At 46.1% G+C, this 20,545-nt stretch overlaps 1 protein-coding gene across 9 annotated transcripts in view; it reads right to left on the bottom strand.

Annotated features, from left to right (window-relative positions):
- CREM (cAMP responsive element modulator) overlaps nucleotides 1-20,545 on the bottom strand; it is a 91,433-nt gene that overhangs the window by 20,386 nt on the left and 50,502 nt on the right. Inside the window, exon 1 of one of the 9 annotated variants that reach the window (XM_088462705.1) lies at nucleotides 15,278-15,417. The exons of 4 other annotated variants lie outside the window; for them this stretch is intronic. In XM_088462705.1, coding sequence (XP_088318831.1) covers nucleotides 15,278-15,305 — 28 coding nt within the window. In that variant the 5' untranslated portion in view covers nucleotides 15,306-15,417. 4 more of the 9 variants (XM_088462708.1, XM_088462703.1, XM_088462706.1 and 1 more) reach the window with 4 other exon arrangements.

Genomic DNA, 20,545 nt, shown 5'->3' with positions numbered 1-20,545 from the left:
GAGTCCACCTCCCAGCCCCCAGGCTGTGGATTAGGGGGTACTAATGTTTTAAAGAGACAATCATTTAAAAAGGCAAAAACAACCTGGTATTGCATTTTAAATGATTGCATCTTTAAAACATCGGCCAGACTCGCCGATGCCTGCAAGTTGCAATCTATTACATTTAGCCCTACCTGTGCTACTTTGCCAGGTGATAAGTGCACTATTTGCAGGATGGGTCATTCCATCATGGCGGTTACTTTGGCGAAATTTTTCATGGGTGAGGAGCAAAGAGCAACGGAACAGTGTGTGATCTCTGATACTGGTACCCATTCAGAATGTCAACATGTTGACACCAGAATGTTAACCGAACATTTTTGTGATCTTTTTAGGGTTAGCTTTACATATGCAAAAAACTATGTCGACCTAATCTCAATGTTGACATTATGACTGTCATTCTGGTGTCGACTTCTCATAACACACCCCTGAAACTCAGCAGGAGCAGTGTTGAGCACGCATACAGCAGCAATCAGCACAGCTTAGCCAGCTCTGACGAGATAACAAGTCTTCTCCTGTACTGAACTACTATAGCACTACTACTGTACAACATGTCTTCAGTTCAATTCTACAGTCACTATGGTGTAAATTTACAATCTGTTGGTTTGTCAAAGCCGTTGTCATCGGCTGTTTTGACCGTTGGATTTAACGCCAGAGACGGGGGGCTAGGCGACCCCGGGCGCTGAATTGGAGGAGGTGCTGAGAAGACTGTCGGCGTCGATTGCCAGATGGGGCAGTCCAGCCAGTGCCACCGAACGGGACCCGGGTGGCAACAGGTGTGGATTTGGAGCCGCCTGCCCGCCCACAGCCCTTGAGACACAGAGCCGCCGTCATTCTAATCTGGCTCTGGTCGCAAGCCAATCAGACTGCTGTGGAGACACCAGGAGGGGGAGAGGATGGGGTTCTGAAAGGACAGAGTCATATGAGTTAAAGAAAAAATTATGTTTTTAAATAAATGTGTTTAAGTAGTTAGAATGTTTTATGACCAATGTTAAAAACATTGGTGCTACCGATGTTATAATTTTCGAGTTGTCTAATGGAGGGGTCTCCCTGTCTTCCCATGATAGCCTAACAGAATAAGCAAAGTGTCTCCCAAGCTTGGCCATTGATGGTCAACATTTTCCAAACATCAGGAGGAAACCATTGATGGCTGAATCATCAATGGCCCTCGATTGCATATGTGCAGAACGTAGTCACACATGCACAAGCTGCAAAAGCAGTCTGCCATTACAGTTCTGTGGCTGATGTTCACCATTGGTGAGAATCCATTAATGGTGAAACTATTTACCATCGATGGTCACTGCCACACAGCACGTTTATCCGGATGTACAGGCCTGAAAAATCTGAGAAATTCCTTCCAATAAGAAGCCAGTCCCAGAGAGCTAAAGCAATCACACTGTATGGCAATGGTTCCCAAACTCTGCCATTACAGTCCAGGTTTTAAGGATAACCATGCTTGAGTCCAGATTGCTAAATCAAATTAACTGAGATACTAATTAAGTCACCTTTGCTCACGCATGGATATCCTTAAAACGTTGACTGTAATGTCGGACATGGAGTAATAGCTGCATGACGAGTATGTTTTCAGCAAAGCCGTTTAACTCTTGTTATGCCTTTCTGTGATGTATGCCCTTTTGCTCAAGCTAGCACATTGGAGGCGTAACCTCAGAGCAATCAATCTATGCCCAGCACAGCCTCCCCTAGTACATACACATCACAGCTCTAGTTAGCTAGTCGGGGTACATTATGGGACTTGGGACACCCCTTGTTTGCCACTTTGAGAAACTCTCTAGCATCATCGCCAACTTCGGCCTGTCGTCATCATGAGGTGGGTGCAGCCTCATCCTATGAGTCACACCGGTTTCTCCTCGCCCACTAATCGGAGCCCAACTCAGAGTCGCCGCTCGCTCTTATTTCTTATTTTACTAGAGCAGAATGTTGTGATTTTTCTCATTGGAAAGCAAGAGTGCAGCGGGAGCCCCGTCCCCTACATGGTGCCGTAGTGAGGGACTAGAGCATCGGCTGTGGCGTCCAGCCGTTGTCAGAGATAAGCGTTAGAGAGATGGCGAGCTTCCTCACATTCCCCCCCATCCATTCCCCATCTTTAAAATGGGGCATATTTTGGCCAATTTTTTAAAAAAATTAACTTTATCAATTACCTGAAACACAAAAGCTACTTAACAAAGCAAATCCCAAGTCTTAATTTGCCCTCTGCCCTGAGTTACGCCTACCCCAAAATCCGTCAGTTTAAACATTAGATTACTCCCAATTATTAATGTATTTATTTTTTGTCCTGAAATTTGTTATGCCGCACCGAGCGACAGTTGGTCTACCCGTCCATGCCAAATTGCAGCTCAGTACGTCCAATAGCTTTTGAGATATAGCCCCTCCCAAAGAAAAAAAGAATATCCCGCACAGGAATAATAACCTCTGTTATATTTCACATCTAATAGTAAAACCAGCAATAGGTACCATATATATCATATCTTATATCATAATTTTATCATAAGATAAATTTTATATGCTGGAGGTGCTCCCTGGAATCGAGTAGCTAGAACTCAAAAAGTAACAATAATTGGAAAAACCAATCATCAGTATAGTGATTGCTTCGTGGGGCCCTCTTTTGTAAATAAATGATTTGTTAGTATAATTAAAAATTAGCTTTTAATATATTTCCAATAAAAGAATAGGGATTTGTTGTGCTCATTTATAAAATATCTAATCGAGCTCCCTTAGCAATTATTCTCATGAATTTATAAAAATATATCTATTATAAGAAATAGCATAAAGTGGTGACTATGCTTGTTTGAATTCATATGCTCATATAGCTCCTGATGGGTACATAATATATTATAATAGCAGGGTCAGGTACAGTTCGTATGACATAAAAATTTTAAATAATAATTGGAAATAACTCATAAATTAGAACTGTATGTAATAATAACCACTCGGTCATTTGAGATAATATGAGATATGGTAAGAACTTACCCTTGTTATCTCTATTTCTACGAAGTCCATAGGGTTCCACAGGATACCTTGGGGTATAGGTGTGACGTCAGTCGCAGGGCACCAAAGAGTTAAGCTTTCAGCCTCCCAGGATGCACTAGGTCCCCCTCCTATACCCCGCCCCCGGGCCAAGGCACCTCAGTTAGTTACCAAGCCATAGGCCGGAGGAGGAGAAGGAAGAGAGAGAACAAAGATCTGGACACATAGAAGAATCACATTCTCACCAGAGGGAGACGGAAAACCGGTGACCAGAGCAAAGCCCATCTGCAGCACAGGTGCGACAGGGCGGGAGTCCTGTGGAACCCTGTGGACTTCGTAGAAATAGAGATAACAAGGGTAAGTTCTTACCATATCTCATATTTTCTACTTCAGGGTCCATAGGGTATCCACAGGATACCTTGGGGATGTCCCAAAGCAGTATCCTTTAAGGGTGGGGACGCTCCTGTGCAGAAAGGAGAATCCGCCGCCCGAAGGAAGCATCCTGAGAGGCGAAGGTGTCAAACCTGTAATACCTCACAAAGGTATGGACAGAAGACCACGTAGCAGCCTTGCAGATCTGAACTGCCGAGGCACCACGTCGAGCTGCCCACGAAGGACCCACAGACTAGTGGAATGAGCCTTCAGAGAAGGAGGGACCGGTAGGCCTTCATGAAGATAAGCTTCAGAAATAGCCATACGGATCCAGGCTGCCAAAGTTTGCTTTGAAGCAGGCCAACCCTTTTTACAGAAGCCATAGAGGACAACAAAGCGTCCGACTTCCTAAAAAAAGAAGTGCGGTCCACATAAGTCCTTAAGACCCGCACAACATCCAAAGAGGCCTCACCCACGGAAAGACCTGGTGAGTTAAAGGCCGGAACAACTATTTCCTCGTTAACCTGAAACTGGGAAACAACTTTGGGAAGAAACTCGGGCCGAGTGCGGAGCACTGCCCTGTTCCCATGAAAAACCAAGAAAGGGGGTCTACAAGAAAGAGCCCCTAACTCAGAAACACGTCTGGCTGAAGCAACGGCCAGAAGGAAAACAGTCTTAGCTGTTAGCCATTTAATATCCACTGAGCCCAGTGGTTCAAACGGCGGTCCTTGGAGAGACCTCAGGACCACAGCCAAATCCCAAGGCGCCACAGGTGGAACAAAGGGCGGCTGAATACGGAGAACACCTTGCATAAAGGTGCGCACATCCGGGATTGTAGCAATCCTACGGTGAAACCAGACAGATAGGGCCGAAACCTGTACCTTCAAAGAAGCAAGGCGAAGCCCATGATCTAGTCCCGCTTGCAGGAAGGCGAGAATCCGAGACAGACGAAACTCCGGCGGTGCATAACCTCTCGGTCGACACCACTGGAAGAACGTATGCCACACGCGATGGTATATCCTCGCGGAAGACCGTTTCCGAGCTCGTAACATGGTACGCACCACAGAGCTGGCAAACCCCCAGGACCTCAGCATGGCCGTCTCAACAGCCACGCCGCCAAAGACAGCCGAGTCAGGTCCGGGTGAAGACAAGGACCCTGAGACAGAAGGTCCGGTCGTAGCGGCAACCGCAGAGGACTGTCCACGGACAGACCCTGAAGTTCTGAGAACCAGTGCCGTCTGGGCCACGCGGGAGCTATCAACAGGAGCGTCCCTCCTTCCTGTTTGAATTTCCGGATTACCCGTGGAAGAAGGGAGACCGGAGGGAACAGGTATGCGAACCTGAACGTCCACCGGACGGACAGAGCATTCACCAGAGACGCCCCTTCGTCTCTTGTGCGAGACCCGTACACCGGCAACTTGTTGTTGTGCCGGGACGCCATGAGGTCGATTTCTGGAAGACCCCACCTGTCCACCAGTAGTTGAAAAACGTCCGGGTGCAGGGACCATTCCCCTGGATGAACGTCCTGGCGACTTAGAAAGTCCGCCTCCCAATTTAGCACTCCCGGGATGAAGACCGCTGATATGGCCGGAAGATTGCGCTCCGCCCAAACCAGGATACGAGAGACCTCTACGAGAGCCGCCCGACTGCGAGTTCCTCCTTGCCTGTTTATGTAGGCCACGGTGGTAGCATTGTCCGACTGGACCTGCACCGGGTGACCCTGGAGAAACCGCTGTGCCTGCAGGAGAGCATTGAAGACCGCACGGAGTTCCAAGATATTTATTGGAAGCTCCGCTTCTGTCGGTGTCCACCTGCCCTGGAACAAGTGTGGACCCGAAACTGCTCCCCAGCCCCGAAGACTGGCGTCCGTTGTCAACAGGACCCAATTTGGAACCCAGAACGGACGTCCCTTGTTGAGGTGGGTCGTCTTTAACCACCACGCAAGGGACAGGCGAACCTCCGGGGTGAGCACAATCGTCTGGAACTTCAGAGACTGAGGCAGCCCGTTCCACTTGGACAGGATCAGGTGCTGCAGAGGTCTAGAGTGAAACTGGGCGTATTCCACCATGTCGAACACCGACACCATGGAGCCCAGTAACCTCATCGCCGAGTGTAAGGACACCCGGCGGCTGTGCAGACAACTGCGCACCCTTGACTGTAAAGCAGAGATCTTGTCCTCCGTCACGAAGATCCTTTGCTGTCCCGAGTCCAATAAGGCTCCAAGATGCAGAATCCTCTGAGACGGGATTAGAGTGGACTTCTGCCAGTTGATTAGCCAGCCGTGCCGTTGCAGCAGTGCAATGGTCAGGTCCAAGTGGTGTAACAGGAGCTCTGGAGATCCTGCCACCAATAACAGGTCGTCCAAGTACGGCAACATGCGGACTCCTTGCAGCCGCAGAGAAGCCGCCATGACCGCCATAGCGTCCTGTATGTCCAATGACACCATGTAGTCCCCAGGTTCCAGCGCCAGAATGATGGACCGTAGGGTCTCCATCCGAAACTTCGGGACCCGCAAAGACTTGTTGAGTGCTTTGAGGTTGAGAATCGGACGATATGACCCATTGGGTTTCTGTACCAAAAATAGATTTGAATAGAAACCCTGGCCCCTCTGGGAGAATGGAACAGGCACTATAACTCCAGCCTGGAGCATAGTGTGCAATACCTTCCGCAGCTCCGTAGCCTTGTTCCGGTCTGATGGTAGACCCGTGGTGAAGAATCGAGCCGGGGGTCTGTGCCGGAAGGAGAGGGCGTACCCGTGAGAGACCACCTCCAGAACCCAAGTGTCTGTCGTAGTGAACGACCAACACCGGGAGAACTGCAGCAGGTGGCCTCCCACCCTGGGATCCCCCAAGGGGAGACCCGGACCGTCAGGCCGCAGGCTTGTCATCTGGCTTGGGGGCCGGACGTCTGGTACTCCATGCCTGTTTCCGGGGCTTGACCGATTTCTTAGGGCCAGCCTGTCGAGGAAACGACTGTGGTTTGGGCCTGCCCTGGGCCCTAGATGACCGAAAGGACGATGGTCCAGAACCAGAAGGAGTAGCGGCCGACGGGAGACAAGCAGATTTGGCTGCCGCCAGCGTGGCCACAATCTTATCCAGATCCGGACCGAAGAGAACTTCTCCGGTAAACGGCAACGCTTCCAGACCTTTCTTGGATCTGCGTCCGCCTTCCAGGATCGCAGCCACAAGGTGCGACGAGCAGCTACCGCTGCTGAAGAAATTCTAGACACCAGAGTACTAATGTCTAGAGCCGCCTCGTTGATGTAGGTGGCCGAATCACGGAGATTGCCAATCAACTCCGCTTGTTCGGCCGGACGGTCGGATTCAAAAGAAGCCTCTAATGAATCCGCCCAGCGCTCCATCGCTCTGGCAACCCAGCAAATGGCCATAGCCGGCCGTGCTGCCCCCCCTGCAAGGGAATAAGCGGACTTCAGGCAGATTTCTACCTTGCGGTCCGTAGCATCCTTAAGGGAGGACATGGATGGCATCGACAATGTGGCACTACGGACAAGACGGGTCACGTGAGAATCCACCTGTGGAGGGGATTCACACTTAGCAAAATAATTATCCGCGAACGGATAAGCCACCGCCAGGCGTCTCTGCGGCTGGTATCTTTTGCCAGGTTGTTTCCACGCCTCCTCTAAATGGTCCACCAACTGCCCCGAAAGAGGAAAGACTGTGGCATCGCCCTTCACATCTTTGAAAAAGGCATACTTAGATTTAGCCGCTGGGGGAACTTCGTCCTCAATCACCAAGGCTGTGCGGACCGCCCGAATAAGTCCAGGAATATATACTTTGGACTTAGCATCAGCGTCCTTAGTATGGAAAGGTTCCTGATCGTAAGGATCCAGAATCTCCCCATCATCAGACGTCCCTTCGTCATCCTCATAAGGAGCGGACAGAGACGCCACCGGCCTTTTATGAGGCCGCATCACAGACTCCCCTTGCAACACATCCGACAAGTGCTGTAAAGAACTCGTCAGGGAGTTAACCCACGCTGGCTCCTGAGAACCCGGGAGCGGGGAAATAGGGAGACTGTGGGGTACCACCAATTGTCGTGGGAACCCCTGCATGGGTGACGACACCACAGACTGCTGGGACAAACCCATCGGAGTAAACGCGGGCTGCGGAGCTAACTGGCCCACTAAAGCTGTTAACGCCTGAGCGAAACAAGCCCAGGGCGGCTCCTGTACCGATGCTGTAACCGTAATAGGCCGCGCCATGGACAAACACTGCCGGCAAAGGCCCTCCGCGCTACCCTCCCCCTCCGCTAACGGTACTTTGCACGTGGTACACTGTAGCCGGAGGGGAAAATCACTTTCAGACATGATGGCACCACGTATGTGACCTCTCTCACCAATTAAGTATTAAATAGGCGAGAGACCACCCTGCAGCACCGCACCGCAAGGGCTTTAGCAGAAAGAACAGGGACAGTAATAAAGCTGACAGTTTAGAGAAGAATAGTTACAGGCAGCGCTAGCACAGTCACATACAATGCAGAGAAATAACAATTCCTGCACTAACAGCGCTGATCACTCAACTACACAGACACAGGGCCTGGTAGGACACAGCGCTGCATACACAGACCTGAGCCACAGCGGAGGAGAGGTATGCGGGGGGACCCAGACCACGATGCTTCCTTCCAGACTTCCAGCAGCGTTCACCATGCGTTGCAGAGAAGATGGCCGCCGAGGAGCAGAGAGAAGCTGGCCTGGGGGAGGAGCGCTGACACAGGACCAGTCAGCACAGTGCAGAGAGGGCTGTGTGCAGCGGGGGAGGCGCCGGCTGTGAGACAGGGAAGGCGCGCTCCCCTGGCATGCATTTAACCCCTGGGACGCCGCAGCGCTACCGCTCTGCTGCGGTCCGCTGTCCCAGGGGGTAGTGGAAGCGCAGGTTGGTCGCCTGGCTCCACGCTGCAGCCAGTCCCCAGGGAGCCCCCTGCCTGGGGACTTAGGACCATGTGATCAGCGGGGACCCACCGCGGGACCCCGCTGCTTACCTCTGTCCCCCTTGAATCCGGCCATGGTCCGGAGCATCTGGGGTCACCGCTAGCTGTGACCCCAGACGCCCACCAGCATCCCCGGATCAGTACCGGCGTTCTGGTACCGGCGGGGTGTAGGGAAGACAGCATGGACGTCAGGACTGACTGTCCATGCTGTTCATCCAGATGTGCAGCCACAGCTGCATGAAGAAAAAGCTTCAGGGGCTCTTCTAGCCCCCACTCCAACAGGTGCACCCGACTCCGGCCGGGCACCAAACTAAACTGAGGTGCCTTGGCCCGGGGGCGGGGTATAGGAGGGGGACCTAGTGCATCCTGGGAGGCTGAAAGCTTAACTCTTTGGTGCCCTGCGACTGACGTCACACCTATACCCCAAGGTATCCTGTGGATACCCTATGGACCCTGAAGTAGAAAAATCTATACATTGAGTGTGATAATAGCGTGTCTGCTGAGTATCATCCCAAATTCATATACCATGTATGGCCAAACACATATGCAAATGATCCCCGGCTTGCAACAAATTATTTAATCCTATTGCAGGGTTGGATACTACCTCAATGTAACATTATATATATATATATATATATTTATTATGTGATAGGATCACTGGTAAAGTGGTCTGTGACAGGGACATTTATCCCAGATTCCTGTCTTATGTGTTTTAAAATCCCCAGGAGAAAGTCTGCAGTGTAGCAGGCTTGAGTTTCGGCTTTTTGAAAAGCCGGTTTGGGACCTGGGGGTTGTGGGTGAGAGGAGAGGGAGGGCTCCACCCACGGCCACTCCAGGTTTTGGTTCTCGCAGCCTGGTAACAGGCTTGTTAGTTTTCCACCTGAGAGTGGCCAATATAAGCCTAGTGTGTTTAGGGCTGATTGTCTCACCTGGGAGAGCAGACAGGGAGTTTGCTCAGAGACACTGGAAAAACCTAACTAAGTGTTGTGCTGTGCTTTTGTTGCTGGTGAGGGCATTAGGCCTTGCCAGGTTCTGGTAGTGAGGGAACTACCTGTGAAGTTAGTGCCCCGACAGGGCTAGGATTTATGTTTATGTTTTCTTCATGTTATTTCTGACATTGCACAATAAAGACTGGCGCCGACCAGCTTGTACTTGCATCCAGACTGGTGTGCTGCTTACCTGCTGCTGTGTGTGTGTGTAAGGAAGGAGTCCTCTACCCAGGAGAGGGACCCCCTAACCTAACTGTGTCACAATAAATATATATATATATATATATATATATATATATATATATATATATATATATATATACACACACACACATACACACACATGAAATGCTAACCGAGTACTCTGAAAAGAGGGGAGAGCAAAGACCACCCTGTAGGCGTAAATCACCCAGATGACCTGATACTGATTTATATCAGGATAGCAATCCTGGATAACATACTTAAATATTATAAAATACTATAGGCAGATAATATCATGTTGTGTCACATAGCCCCATAGAAATTTAAATAGTAAGTACGGAGAACAAGTACCTGGTCCCCTCTGCTGTCCAGGGTCTTCTCAGTGTCCGCTCATAGAAGACCCTGGACAGCAGAGGGGACCAGGTACTTGTACTCCGTACTTACTATTTAAATTTTTATATGTCATACGAACTGTACCTGACCCTGCTATTATAATATATTATGTACCCATCAGGAGCTATATGAGCATATGAATTCAAACAAGCATAGTCACCACATACTTTATGCTAATTCTTATTATAGATATATTTTTATAAATTCATGAGATTAATTGCTAAGGGAGCTCGATTAGATATTTTATAAATGAGCACAACAAATCCCTATTTTTCATTGGAAATATATTAAAGGCTAATTTTGAATTATACTAACAAATCATTTATGTACAAAAGAGTGCCCCACGAAGGAATCACTATACTGATGATCGGTTTTTCCAATTATTGTTACTTTTTGAGATATAGCCCCCCCCAAATTCCATATTTATATATATCTATATCAGAAAATTGCAGGCGGCACTCAGACAAAATATATTTTGTAACCAGCTGTGCACTGGTATTTATTGTGTCTGAGTGCCGCCAGCAGTTTTCTGCTACATGTTGGATCCTTGCTGTGGATACCTAGGAGGGCACCGGAGATTTACACCTATATTCAAGGGAGTGCGGCTCACTTGCATCATTGATTATATATAATATATATAATATATATATATAGACAGATAGATAGATAGATAGATATATCTTATCTATCACACACACACATACACAATGCATCCAGAAAGTATTCACAACAGTTCACTTTTTCCACATTTTTTTATGTTACAGCAGGGATGGGGAGCCTCAGGCCCATGGGCCGTATAGGGCCCCCGGAATCGTTTGCCCCCTGAGCTTTTTCTGCTAGCCTCATCTGGCTAGCAGGGTGCCTAGAATGGCCCCCTGCAGCCAGAATCTATACAGCAGTGCCATCGGGGGCATCTTTAGGATGCTGCAGACAGTCACACCGCTACCCTTACAGCTCCCTGGATTATCCTCCGGATGCTTCGGGCATTGATGTAATCACTGGCAATTGTGGCCCCACCCAGTGTGACATCACATGGAGGGGGCGTGGCCTGCACCGAGCCCTGCAAATAATGTTAAATATATATATATATATATATATATATATATATATATATATATATCAAAATGGCCCTCGGCAGAAAAAAAGGTTCCCCACCTCTGTGTTACAGCCTTATTGCAAAATGGAATAAATTAATTTTTGTCCTCAAAATTCTACACACAATACCCCATAATGACAACGTGTATGAAGTCTTTTTGAGATTTTTGCATATTTCATTAAAAATAAAAAAAAAAAGCACTAAGAAATCACATGTACATGAATAATCACGGCCTTTGCCATGAAGCTCAAAATTGAGCTCAGGTGTATCCTGTTTCCACTGATCATCCTTGAGATGTTACTGCAGCTTAATTGGAGTCCACCTGTGGTAAAATCAGTTAATTGGGCATACACCTGTCTATATAAAGGTCCCACACTTGACAGTGCATGTCAAAGCACAAACCAAGCATGAAGTCCAAGGAATTGTCTGTAGAACTCCGAGACAGGATTGTCTTGAGGCACAAATCTGGGGATGGGTACAGAAAAATATCTGCTGCTTTGAAAGTCCCAATGAGCACAGTGGCCTCCATTATCCGTAAATGGAAGAAGTTCGGAACCACCAGGACTCTTCCTAGAGTTGGCCAGCCGTCTAAACTGAGCGATCGGGGGAGAAGGGCCCTAGGTCAGGGAAGTGACCAAGAAACCGATGGTCACTCTGTCAGAGCTACAGCATTCCTCTGTGGAGAGAGGAGAACCTTCCAGAAGGACAACCATCTCTGCAGCAATCCACCAATCAGGCCTGTATGGTAAAGTGGCCAGACGGAAGCCACTCCCTTTAGTAAAAAGCACATGGCAGTCCACCTGGAGTTTGCCAAAATGCACCTGAAGGACTCCCAGACCATGAGACACAAAGATTGAACTATTTGGCATGAATGCCAGGCGTTATGTTTGGAGGAAACCAGGCACCGCTCATCTCCAGGCCAATACCATCCCTACAGTGAAGCATGGTGGTGGCAGCATCATGCTGTGGGGATGTTTTTCAGCGGCAGAAACTGGGGACACTAGTCAGGATAGAGGGAAAGATGAATTCAGCAATGTACAGAGCTTTCCTGGATGAAAACCTGCTCCAGAGCGCTCTTGACCTCAGACTGGGGCGACTGTTCATCTTTCAGCAGGACAACGACCCTAAGCACACAGCCAAGATATCAAAGGAGTGGCTTCAGGACAAATCTGTGAATGTCCTTGAGTGGCCCAGCCAGAGCCCAGACTTGAATCCGATTGAACATCTCTGAAGAGATCTGAAAATGGCTGTGCACCGACGCTTCCCATCCAACCTGATGGAGCTAGAGAGGTGCTGCAAATAGGAATGGGCGAAACTGCTCGAAGATAGGTGTGCCAAGCTTGTGGCATCATATTCAAAAAGACTTGAGGCTGTAATTGCTGCCAAAGGTGCATCAACAAAGTACTGAGCAAAGGTTGTGAATACTTATGTACATGTGATTTCTTAGTTGTTTTTTTTTGGGGGGGGGGGGTTATTAAATTTGCAAAAATCGCAAAAAAACTTTTTAAACGTTGTCATTATGAGGTATTGTGTGTAGAATTTTGAGGGCAAAAATGTATTTATTCCGTTTTGGAATAAGGCTGACAAACAAAATGTGGAAAAAGTGAAGCGCTGTGAATACTTTCCGGATGCACTGTATAGATAGATAGATAGATAGATAGATAGATAGATAGATAGATAGATAGGAGATAAATTAGCAGTTGTTTGTATAGCGCACACATATTCCGTATCGCTGTACAGATCATATTTGGTCATTCACATCAGTCAGTCCCTTCAGTAGTGGAGTTTACAATGGGTTCCAGTCAATAGATCTATAGTAAAAAGGTCTAGATAGACAGCAGATGTTATACAGGCAATAGGTCGACAGGGACAAAAGGATGACACACAAAAGGCCGACATGGATGAAGCTTGACAGTTCGGAAAAAAAAAAAATGGTTGCCACATTTTTTTTATTTTTTTTTTAGGGTTAGGCACTTACTGGACGGTTAGGGTTAGGCACCAGGAAGGAGGGTTAGGCACCAAGGGGAGGGTTAGGGTGAAGATTAGTGTTAGAAAAACAAACATGTGGTGACCTTTTGACAATGTCGACATTCATCCATGTCGACCTATTGCCTGTCTAACATCTGTATCTAGATATTGTCTATCTTTTTGTTGTAGATTTTTCATACCAAACCAGTTTACAACCTTTATATGGCCAGCACAGATGCACTGAGGTTGTGGGATTGATTCCCACTAAAGCCCTAACTGTGTGGAGTTTGTATATTCTCACTATGCCTGCATGGGTTTCTGGCTTTCTCCCACAATCTAAAAATATACTGGTAGGTTAATTGGCTCCCAACAAAAATTAACCCTAGTGTGTGAACATGTGATAGAGAATATAGATAGTAAGCTACACTGGGGCAGGGACTGATGTGAACGGCCACATAATCTCTGTAAAGCGCTGTCGAATATGTGTATGCTATATAAATTACTGGTAATGTACTCCCTACCACATGTAAACACACTTACTAGGTTTCATTTATTTGTCATAATCCAAATAATCTACCAGTATGTTTTTGGATTGTGGGAAGAAACACAAGGAGAACATACAAACTACACACACATAGGACCTTGGTGTCAATCAAACCCAGGATTTCAGTGTTGTAAGGTAGTAAAGTATCAATTGATCAATAGATAGGTATGTTTACATACACTAGAACATAATAATAGTAGATTTGGATGAGTGTGGTATTAAACAGAACCAGAAATAAAAGCCTTAGTGTTGTGATTTGTTAAGGCTCAGCTATGGCTGCCAACTTTAGTGAGTGCTACTGGAATCAGGTTGGATGTTTGTTATTATTGCCCTTTGCCAGCTTGCAGGAAGTGTGTCTAGATTGCATGTCTACATTTGTTTTTTGTTATGATGCAAGTGTATGAACTTCCTGAATGAGGGACATACCAAATTCTGAAAAGGACAGTTACAATATATCTCAGCCTTTCACTGTTAAGATCATTTTATGATGGTCACAACAGTGATGTTAGGAAAGGCCAATAACTCCCTCAGAAGTTTTTCACAGTGAAAGACCTGGCTTTCTAAATCAGATATATCAAACTGCATTGCTGGAAGTTGAAATCAAAATTGGTAATCCCTATTAAAAAGCAGGTATTTTAATTCTTGCTGTAATCAATCATGCAGTATACTGTAAACTTCCAATATTTATTATCAATAAAGTTGAGTCCTGCTTTCTCTAAGTATGTATCAGCTATTTATATTTCCAAATCAAAAAAATTTCTATAATATATTTTAGTACAAAGGTGAGCACCATCTAAAACCTAATTTAGATAATAATTGAAACATTATTTTGTGCCGTTACAAAGTATATTCTAACAAAAACACAAAACAGAAAACAATGTAACACAATTCCACATTTGCCAATAGAAGAGTGCATATATTCTGTTGACAGTTTTCCTTTAATTTGCATTAAGTCACCTGCAGGAAATAGGTTTTCTGACAGCAAAAATTACCAGACCATCCACTACATGTATCAGGCAGTATCCAAAAACCAGAGTAAATTAATCCCTCCAGGTTAAATACCAGGTATGTAAAACAGAACCATCTGCAGAATTCAGCATGAAGTACAGGAGGACCAGGAACTCAGCAAAGTAGCAGCAAGTGTCATCCAGGCGATCCCCCAGCAGTAGCAGCAGCGAGGAGTGCACTCACCCCACATGATGTTCCCCAGTTGAGAAGTGCTGGGTGCAGGGGACACACAGCCAGCAGAAGGCAGCAGCATGATGCATCACATCACTGAGTCACAATGTGTCAGCCCGGGCTGCTGCTGACGTCAATCTGCACTGTGTTTACAGTGTAACATTTCCATTTTCCCTGGCTGTAACCCGATTCCAGGAAATGGCGTGACGTCAGCACTGTCAGCCCAATTAGGGGAAGAAGACGACTACTAAAGCAGTATATTACTCAAGCTGGGAGGAGGTAATGCAAGTGCAACAGGCGGCTGCTGCTGACATGGGGGCACTCCGAGTTCCTGCTGCTGGCATGCATTACTTACACTGACTACACCACCTACACTACTCATCTGCTACACCACACAACGACAGGGCCATCAGTCAGCTGCACAACGTCACGGGGCATCCAGTGCCTCTCATGCTGTAGAACTACAAGAATCATTGTGTCGTATGCTGGAACTTTAACACCTGGGAAGTCTGCCTCTGACTAATGGATCTCACACACAACCACACGAGAAGTGTAATATCTCCCTACCGTAGTCGTCCCCAGTAGTTACCGCCATAGCCAGAGTGTAACTAAGTCAGTGCGATCACAACGCAACTTAATAAGAGCAGACGCTGACATCATAGTGACGCCATCCCAGAGTCATTAGCATGGGAAGAAGAGCAGCGGGAGGGTCAGGCTAACATGTACAGACAACGACGTCACAGCAGGAGGCGGAGAGTACCATCGTTATTGGGATCTGGGCAGCATCAGAGCTCCATTAGTATTACTAGCACATGAGAAGACAGGCTGACAGCCGCTACTGCTGAGTCACTGTGGCCTCTGGTCACATCGTGCAGGACTTTCTCCGTCTCACACACTGTGATAGAAATTAGGTTATGCTGGATGCATCCTTAGCCACTTAGCTGACGAATTTTGTTAGAAATTCTTTTTTTTTTAGATTGAATTAGATCAAGAAGATCTGTTTTAAGACTTATCCAACACAATTTTATAAAAAAAAATGTAACACAATATACCATAAAAATAATTTTTTTTATGGTATACTGTAATGATAGCCATTGAAATTGTACAATTAATGGTCAATGAGGCAACCATCGATAAAAAATGTACTGATTATTTGAGACCGCAGCCACCGATGTTTCATTAACATCGGTTGGGCTGCCATCGATGCGCATCATTGGTGCCCGTCAGCAATGGCAAAACCACTAATGGTGCATACACAGTCAGATATTTTCTTCAGATCTGAACGATAACGATTTAAAAATCGTTCATATCTGAAGGAAGATCTGACGTGTGCAACGAAGAACGATGCGTATTCCCGTTTGTATGATAACGAAATCCGACATCTGATGTGTTTGCAGTCAGTTTTGGACGATTTCCATTCATTTTAACACAGTAAAAAAAATCGATCATCTGACCGTGTGTATGCAGTATTAGTTTTTGATCATAGACCATCGGTGATTTGCAAACCATCGATGGTCAGTGGCCATCCATACACACACACATATATATATATATATATATATACACACATATGCTTACATACACACATACGATTCGGGGATTGGCACTCCTAATAATCATCCAGCCACCTGGGTGCACAAAATCCTGAAACGGGCAGGACACTCCACATACACTGTCGATATAGGCAGCACTCCACGGAATAAACAGCTCCAGACAATATGCTTATATTTTGTGTGCGTGTCAAACTCCATATAGCTCCAACAAGAACAGCACTAGGACACGGTCATTGATGCATAGATCAACGTTTCGAAGCTACCGCCCCGTCGTCATGTCCATACACACACACACATACATATGCTTACATACACACATACACATACATACATACATACACACACACACACTATATATAGCAGAAGAGGAGGAGGTGCTGCTGCAGCCGAACGGAGGTGCTGACAGCTCGACATAGTAGCAGCCGCGGCCGGCTTCCAGGAGTCGAGGCTGCTGCTTTCTGTGAGGGTGATGGCTGCCTCGTGCCGGGTAGGGGGAGGCGGCTTCCCGATCACTGCCGGTCACAGTGATAGGGACACGGCAGTAGCCGCGGCAACCAGGAGCCGCGGCTGCTTTCTACGGGGGTAACATGCCCTGCAGTCGCGCAGGGCAGGGGGAGGCTGGCTTCCCGATCATGGCTGCCACAGTGATCAGGACACGGCAGCAGCCACAGCAACCATTAGCCGCGTCTGCTGCATTCTACAGGGGTGACGGCTGCCCTTGCAGTCGTGCTCGAAGGGGGGTATTGCCGAGTCCTGATCACTGTGGCCAGCAGTGATCGGGACACAAAGGAGGGGGGGCCAGGGTTGCAGAGGGACCGGGAGGTCCCTCTGATATAGGCAGCTGCGGGAAGATTAGCTTCCTGCAGCCACCTAGTGTGTGTTTCTGACTGGCCGCAGCCTGGTGTGGTCGCATCTGATGTGACCGTGCCAGACAAGTGGTTGAGCAGAGAAACAAGTACATTGTGCTGCACTGCTCAGAAGAAGCTTCAGTACCTTTTTGAAAGTATTCCTTGGTCAAAATAATACAACGTAAATTGATTACATTTTATAAAATAAAATTAGGCATATTAATTGAAAACATCAGGACAAGTTTTAGGGGCCTATTTATCAAATAATGGTGGCGATTCAATTCAGCAGTAGTTGAACAGCGCCGGGAAGGAGCTCCTGGAGCTATTCAATTCACCACAATGTTTACTCGTACAGGAAGCAGTTAAGCCGGAGAATGGCAGTCCTCGTGAATTAACCTGGGTGTTTAGTCGCGAGAACAGGCATTCTCAGCCTACAGTACCAGCCGTGAGACTGTTAGCGCCGCGCTAAGCTGGAAAAAAGACTTGCGGCCAGCACTTTAGTTGGATTTCTCCTCACACCCTCAGTAGGGTACGAGCAGAAATCATTAGTCAGACTAAACGCGCTGAATGTAATAGCTTCAGGAGATATCTCCCGGCGCTATTCAATTCCCACTGAATCGCCACCAATATTTGCAGCATATCCCCTGAAAACACCCGTTTTCGGGGGATACCCGCAAAAATTAAGTATGATCTGTATGCATTATCTGCTGTGGGCCTTCCATTTCAGACAGCGGCCACAGCTCCCATAGGTTTGCTCAGTTTGGCCCCAGCAGCTAACGCCTTCTGAAGATGGTGTTAGACGCTGTAGCCTATGGGCTACACTTCGCAAAACTTACTGGGAGAGGGTTCCTCTGGAACCCACCCTGACAATGGCCGCCGCACATGCGTGTTCAGCAGACCTTATATGCGTAGCAGCGCGATGGGGTTCCCCATAGAGTAGTGAGGTGAATGCTAATCACTTGACGTGTCCTACATGTGTTTTTGATACATTCGGGTGGCAAATAATGTGTTACTGCCATTCTCTGATCTAAAACCTGATACCACAGGTCTGCAAAATTTAAGGTATTAAAAGCTTTTTTAATAATACTTTTATATTCTTAATTATACTCCTGTGTACATCAAGAAATAGTATATTAAAAAAAATAACCACATAACATTTACCTATAAGAGAATTACATAAATTTTTAAGAAAAAAACAAGAAGTTTAATTGTTTTTGACACATTTATTTAAGTGTAGATTATATCACTGTGTTTTTGTCTTAATTACATAATACAATAACCATAAAATAAAACAATAATAGAAACAAAACCATATCTTGTTTTTTTTGTCTTCAAACTTCATTTTGTCGCTTTTCGCTTATAAATGCTTTTTCCGTGTCGTCTCTGTGTATCATCCACTACTAGTAAGCCATCATGCTGACGTCCCAACGACCCTGGTATCTTCTTTCTACATCTTTAACGTCTTGGTGGAACCGTTCACCCTGTTCTTCACTGTAGTCTCCGAGATTATTTGGGAAATGCTCAATATGGGAATTCAAAAAATGTAACTTTAAACTGATATTGCAGCCAAAGTTTCTGTAACTATTAAGCATTTCCCTGACAATTTCTTTGTAGTTTGGATCCTTGACATTGCCTAAAAATGTTGAAATCACTTATTTGAACGAAGTCCACGCCGAAAGTTCCACAATATTCATTACACGCCCAAAATGCTAATCTTTTATTAACTTTCTAATGTCAGGGCCTGTAAAAATCCTTCCTTCAGTTTAGCATCGGATAGTTTAGGGAATTTGGTGCAAAGATATTTGAAAGTTTCTCCATCTTTAGGCAGTGCTTTTACAAATTGTATCATCAGTCCTTATTTTATATGTAGAGGTGGAAGTAGAAGTAGAAATTTATTTCGATCTACTAAACTGATATGATAATTTTTTCCAATTTCTAAACTTTTTTAGGCAGGGGTTAAAATGATCCGGCACAGAGTAAAACTGTGTTGCATCTGTTGTATTTGGTTTCACCTTCGCCAGCTCACCTTGTAGTTGTAGTTGTTGTGTGTGTGCAATGTTCCTTTAGACAGTATGGGGTTTAGGCCCTTTGTCAATTTCAGCTCCAGGCCCATGTGGACCTTAACCTGGCACTGGGCGGGGGGAAGTTTTATGACGAGAACTGAATTGCAACGTTCTATACAACCGACTGAATTAATTTAAGACAATGTTTTATAATAAATGCTGGCAGAATACATTTATTACTTTAAAGAATATAAAAAAAATTACTTATTCATAAATACACTTTTGCAGAAAAACATGATGTGATATGCAAAATCGGGAGTAATTTTCGTGTTCAGAAGTAAAAAATCTATAGGTATCACAAATTCGTTAAAAAAGCTTTTTCATCGCAGACCTGTGTAATTGATAAATATGCCCTTTGGTGCAGACACGTGTCCATTGTAGTAGATAATATAGATTGTAAGCTCCACTGGGTATGAGTATGGTGGTGTTCTATAAATAAAAGGTTAATAAATGAAGGTTACTAAAAGTGTGGTACAATTACCTTCTAATATTAGAAGGACATCTAGCGACATGACCATAACATTTTTTTCTGGCTTGAGGCTAACATTCTGGGCCAAATGTAATAAGGTGAGAGTTCAGAAAATTTGAGTTTAGCAGTAAACTCTCACGCTTTTTAAACTCGGCCAATGTAATAGAGTCCGAGAACATACAAACTCGCATGTTTTTCAGACTGAAAAAACTCACGATTTAAACCCTCATCCTGATGTTTTCCCATTGTGAAGATTCAACTCAACCAATGTGAGAGTTTACTGCTAAACGCTCACATTTTCTAAACTCTCACCCCATTACATGTGTATGCAGTGTTATTGTCACTGGTATAGGATTGCACACCTACAATGTCACGATTTCAACCAGGGGGCAGGTGACGTGGTTGGAAAATGGTAATAAATAGAACATAATGAAAATTCTGAATGTCCACGAAAATAACTTGCACTTAACTCTGCATCACCCCCTATGTTATCAGAGTAATGGTACAATACTATTTGTAACCAGAAGGCCCATTGAAATAAATACACTGAGGTCCTGATTCAGAGCCGGACGCTCTGAATCAGGGAGTCTTTTTTTTTTTTTTTATGGAGCGGCCTCATGGCCGCTCGCATTGCTCTGAGTTGCCACCCACAGCTAATGCGAGTGGCCAGGATGATGGTCGCGATGGTCAAGACCATCGCGACCATCGAGCTTGCGACGAGACCCTTGTGGTAGGGTCTCGTGGCCGCAAGCCCCAGAGAGCTTTTGCCTCAAACGGAGCCGAAAGCTCTCCCACTGACATCACTTGTGATGTCAGTGGGGCCGCCCCCAAATGGTAGGCGTTCTCATTGAAACGCCTCCGTCTGGGCAGCCACCACCCCGGCCCGCCCACCAAAGGGGGCA

This window comes from Taudactylus pleione, unplaced genomic scaffold (genome assembly GCF_031769625.1).
Source record: "Taudactylus pleione unplaced genomic scaffold, aTauple2 ptg000053l, whole genome shotgun sequence".
Taxonomy (NCBI): domain Eukaryota; kingdom Metazoa; phylum Chordata; class Amphibia; order Anura; family Myobatrachidae; genus Taudactylus; species Taudactylus pleione.
This window is presented reverse-complemented; position numbering and strand designations above follow the sequence as displayed.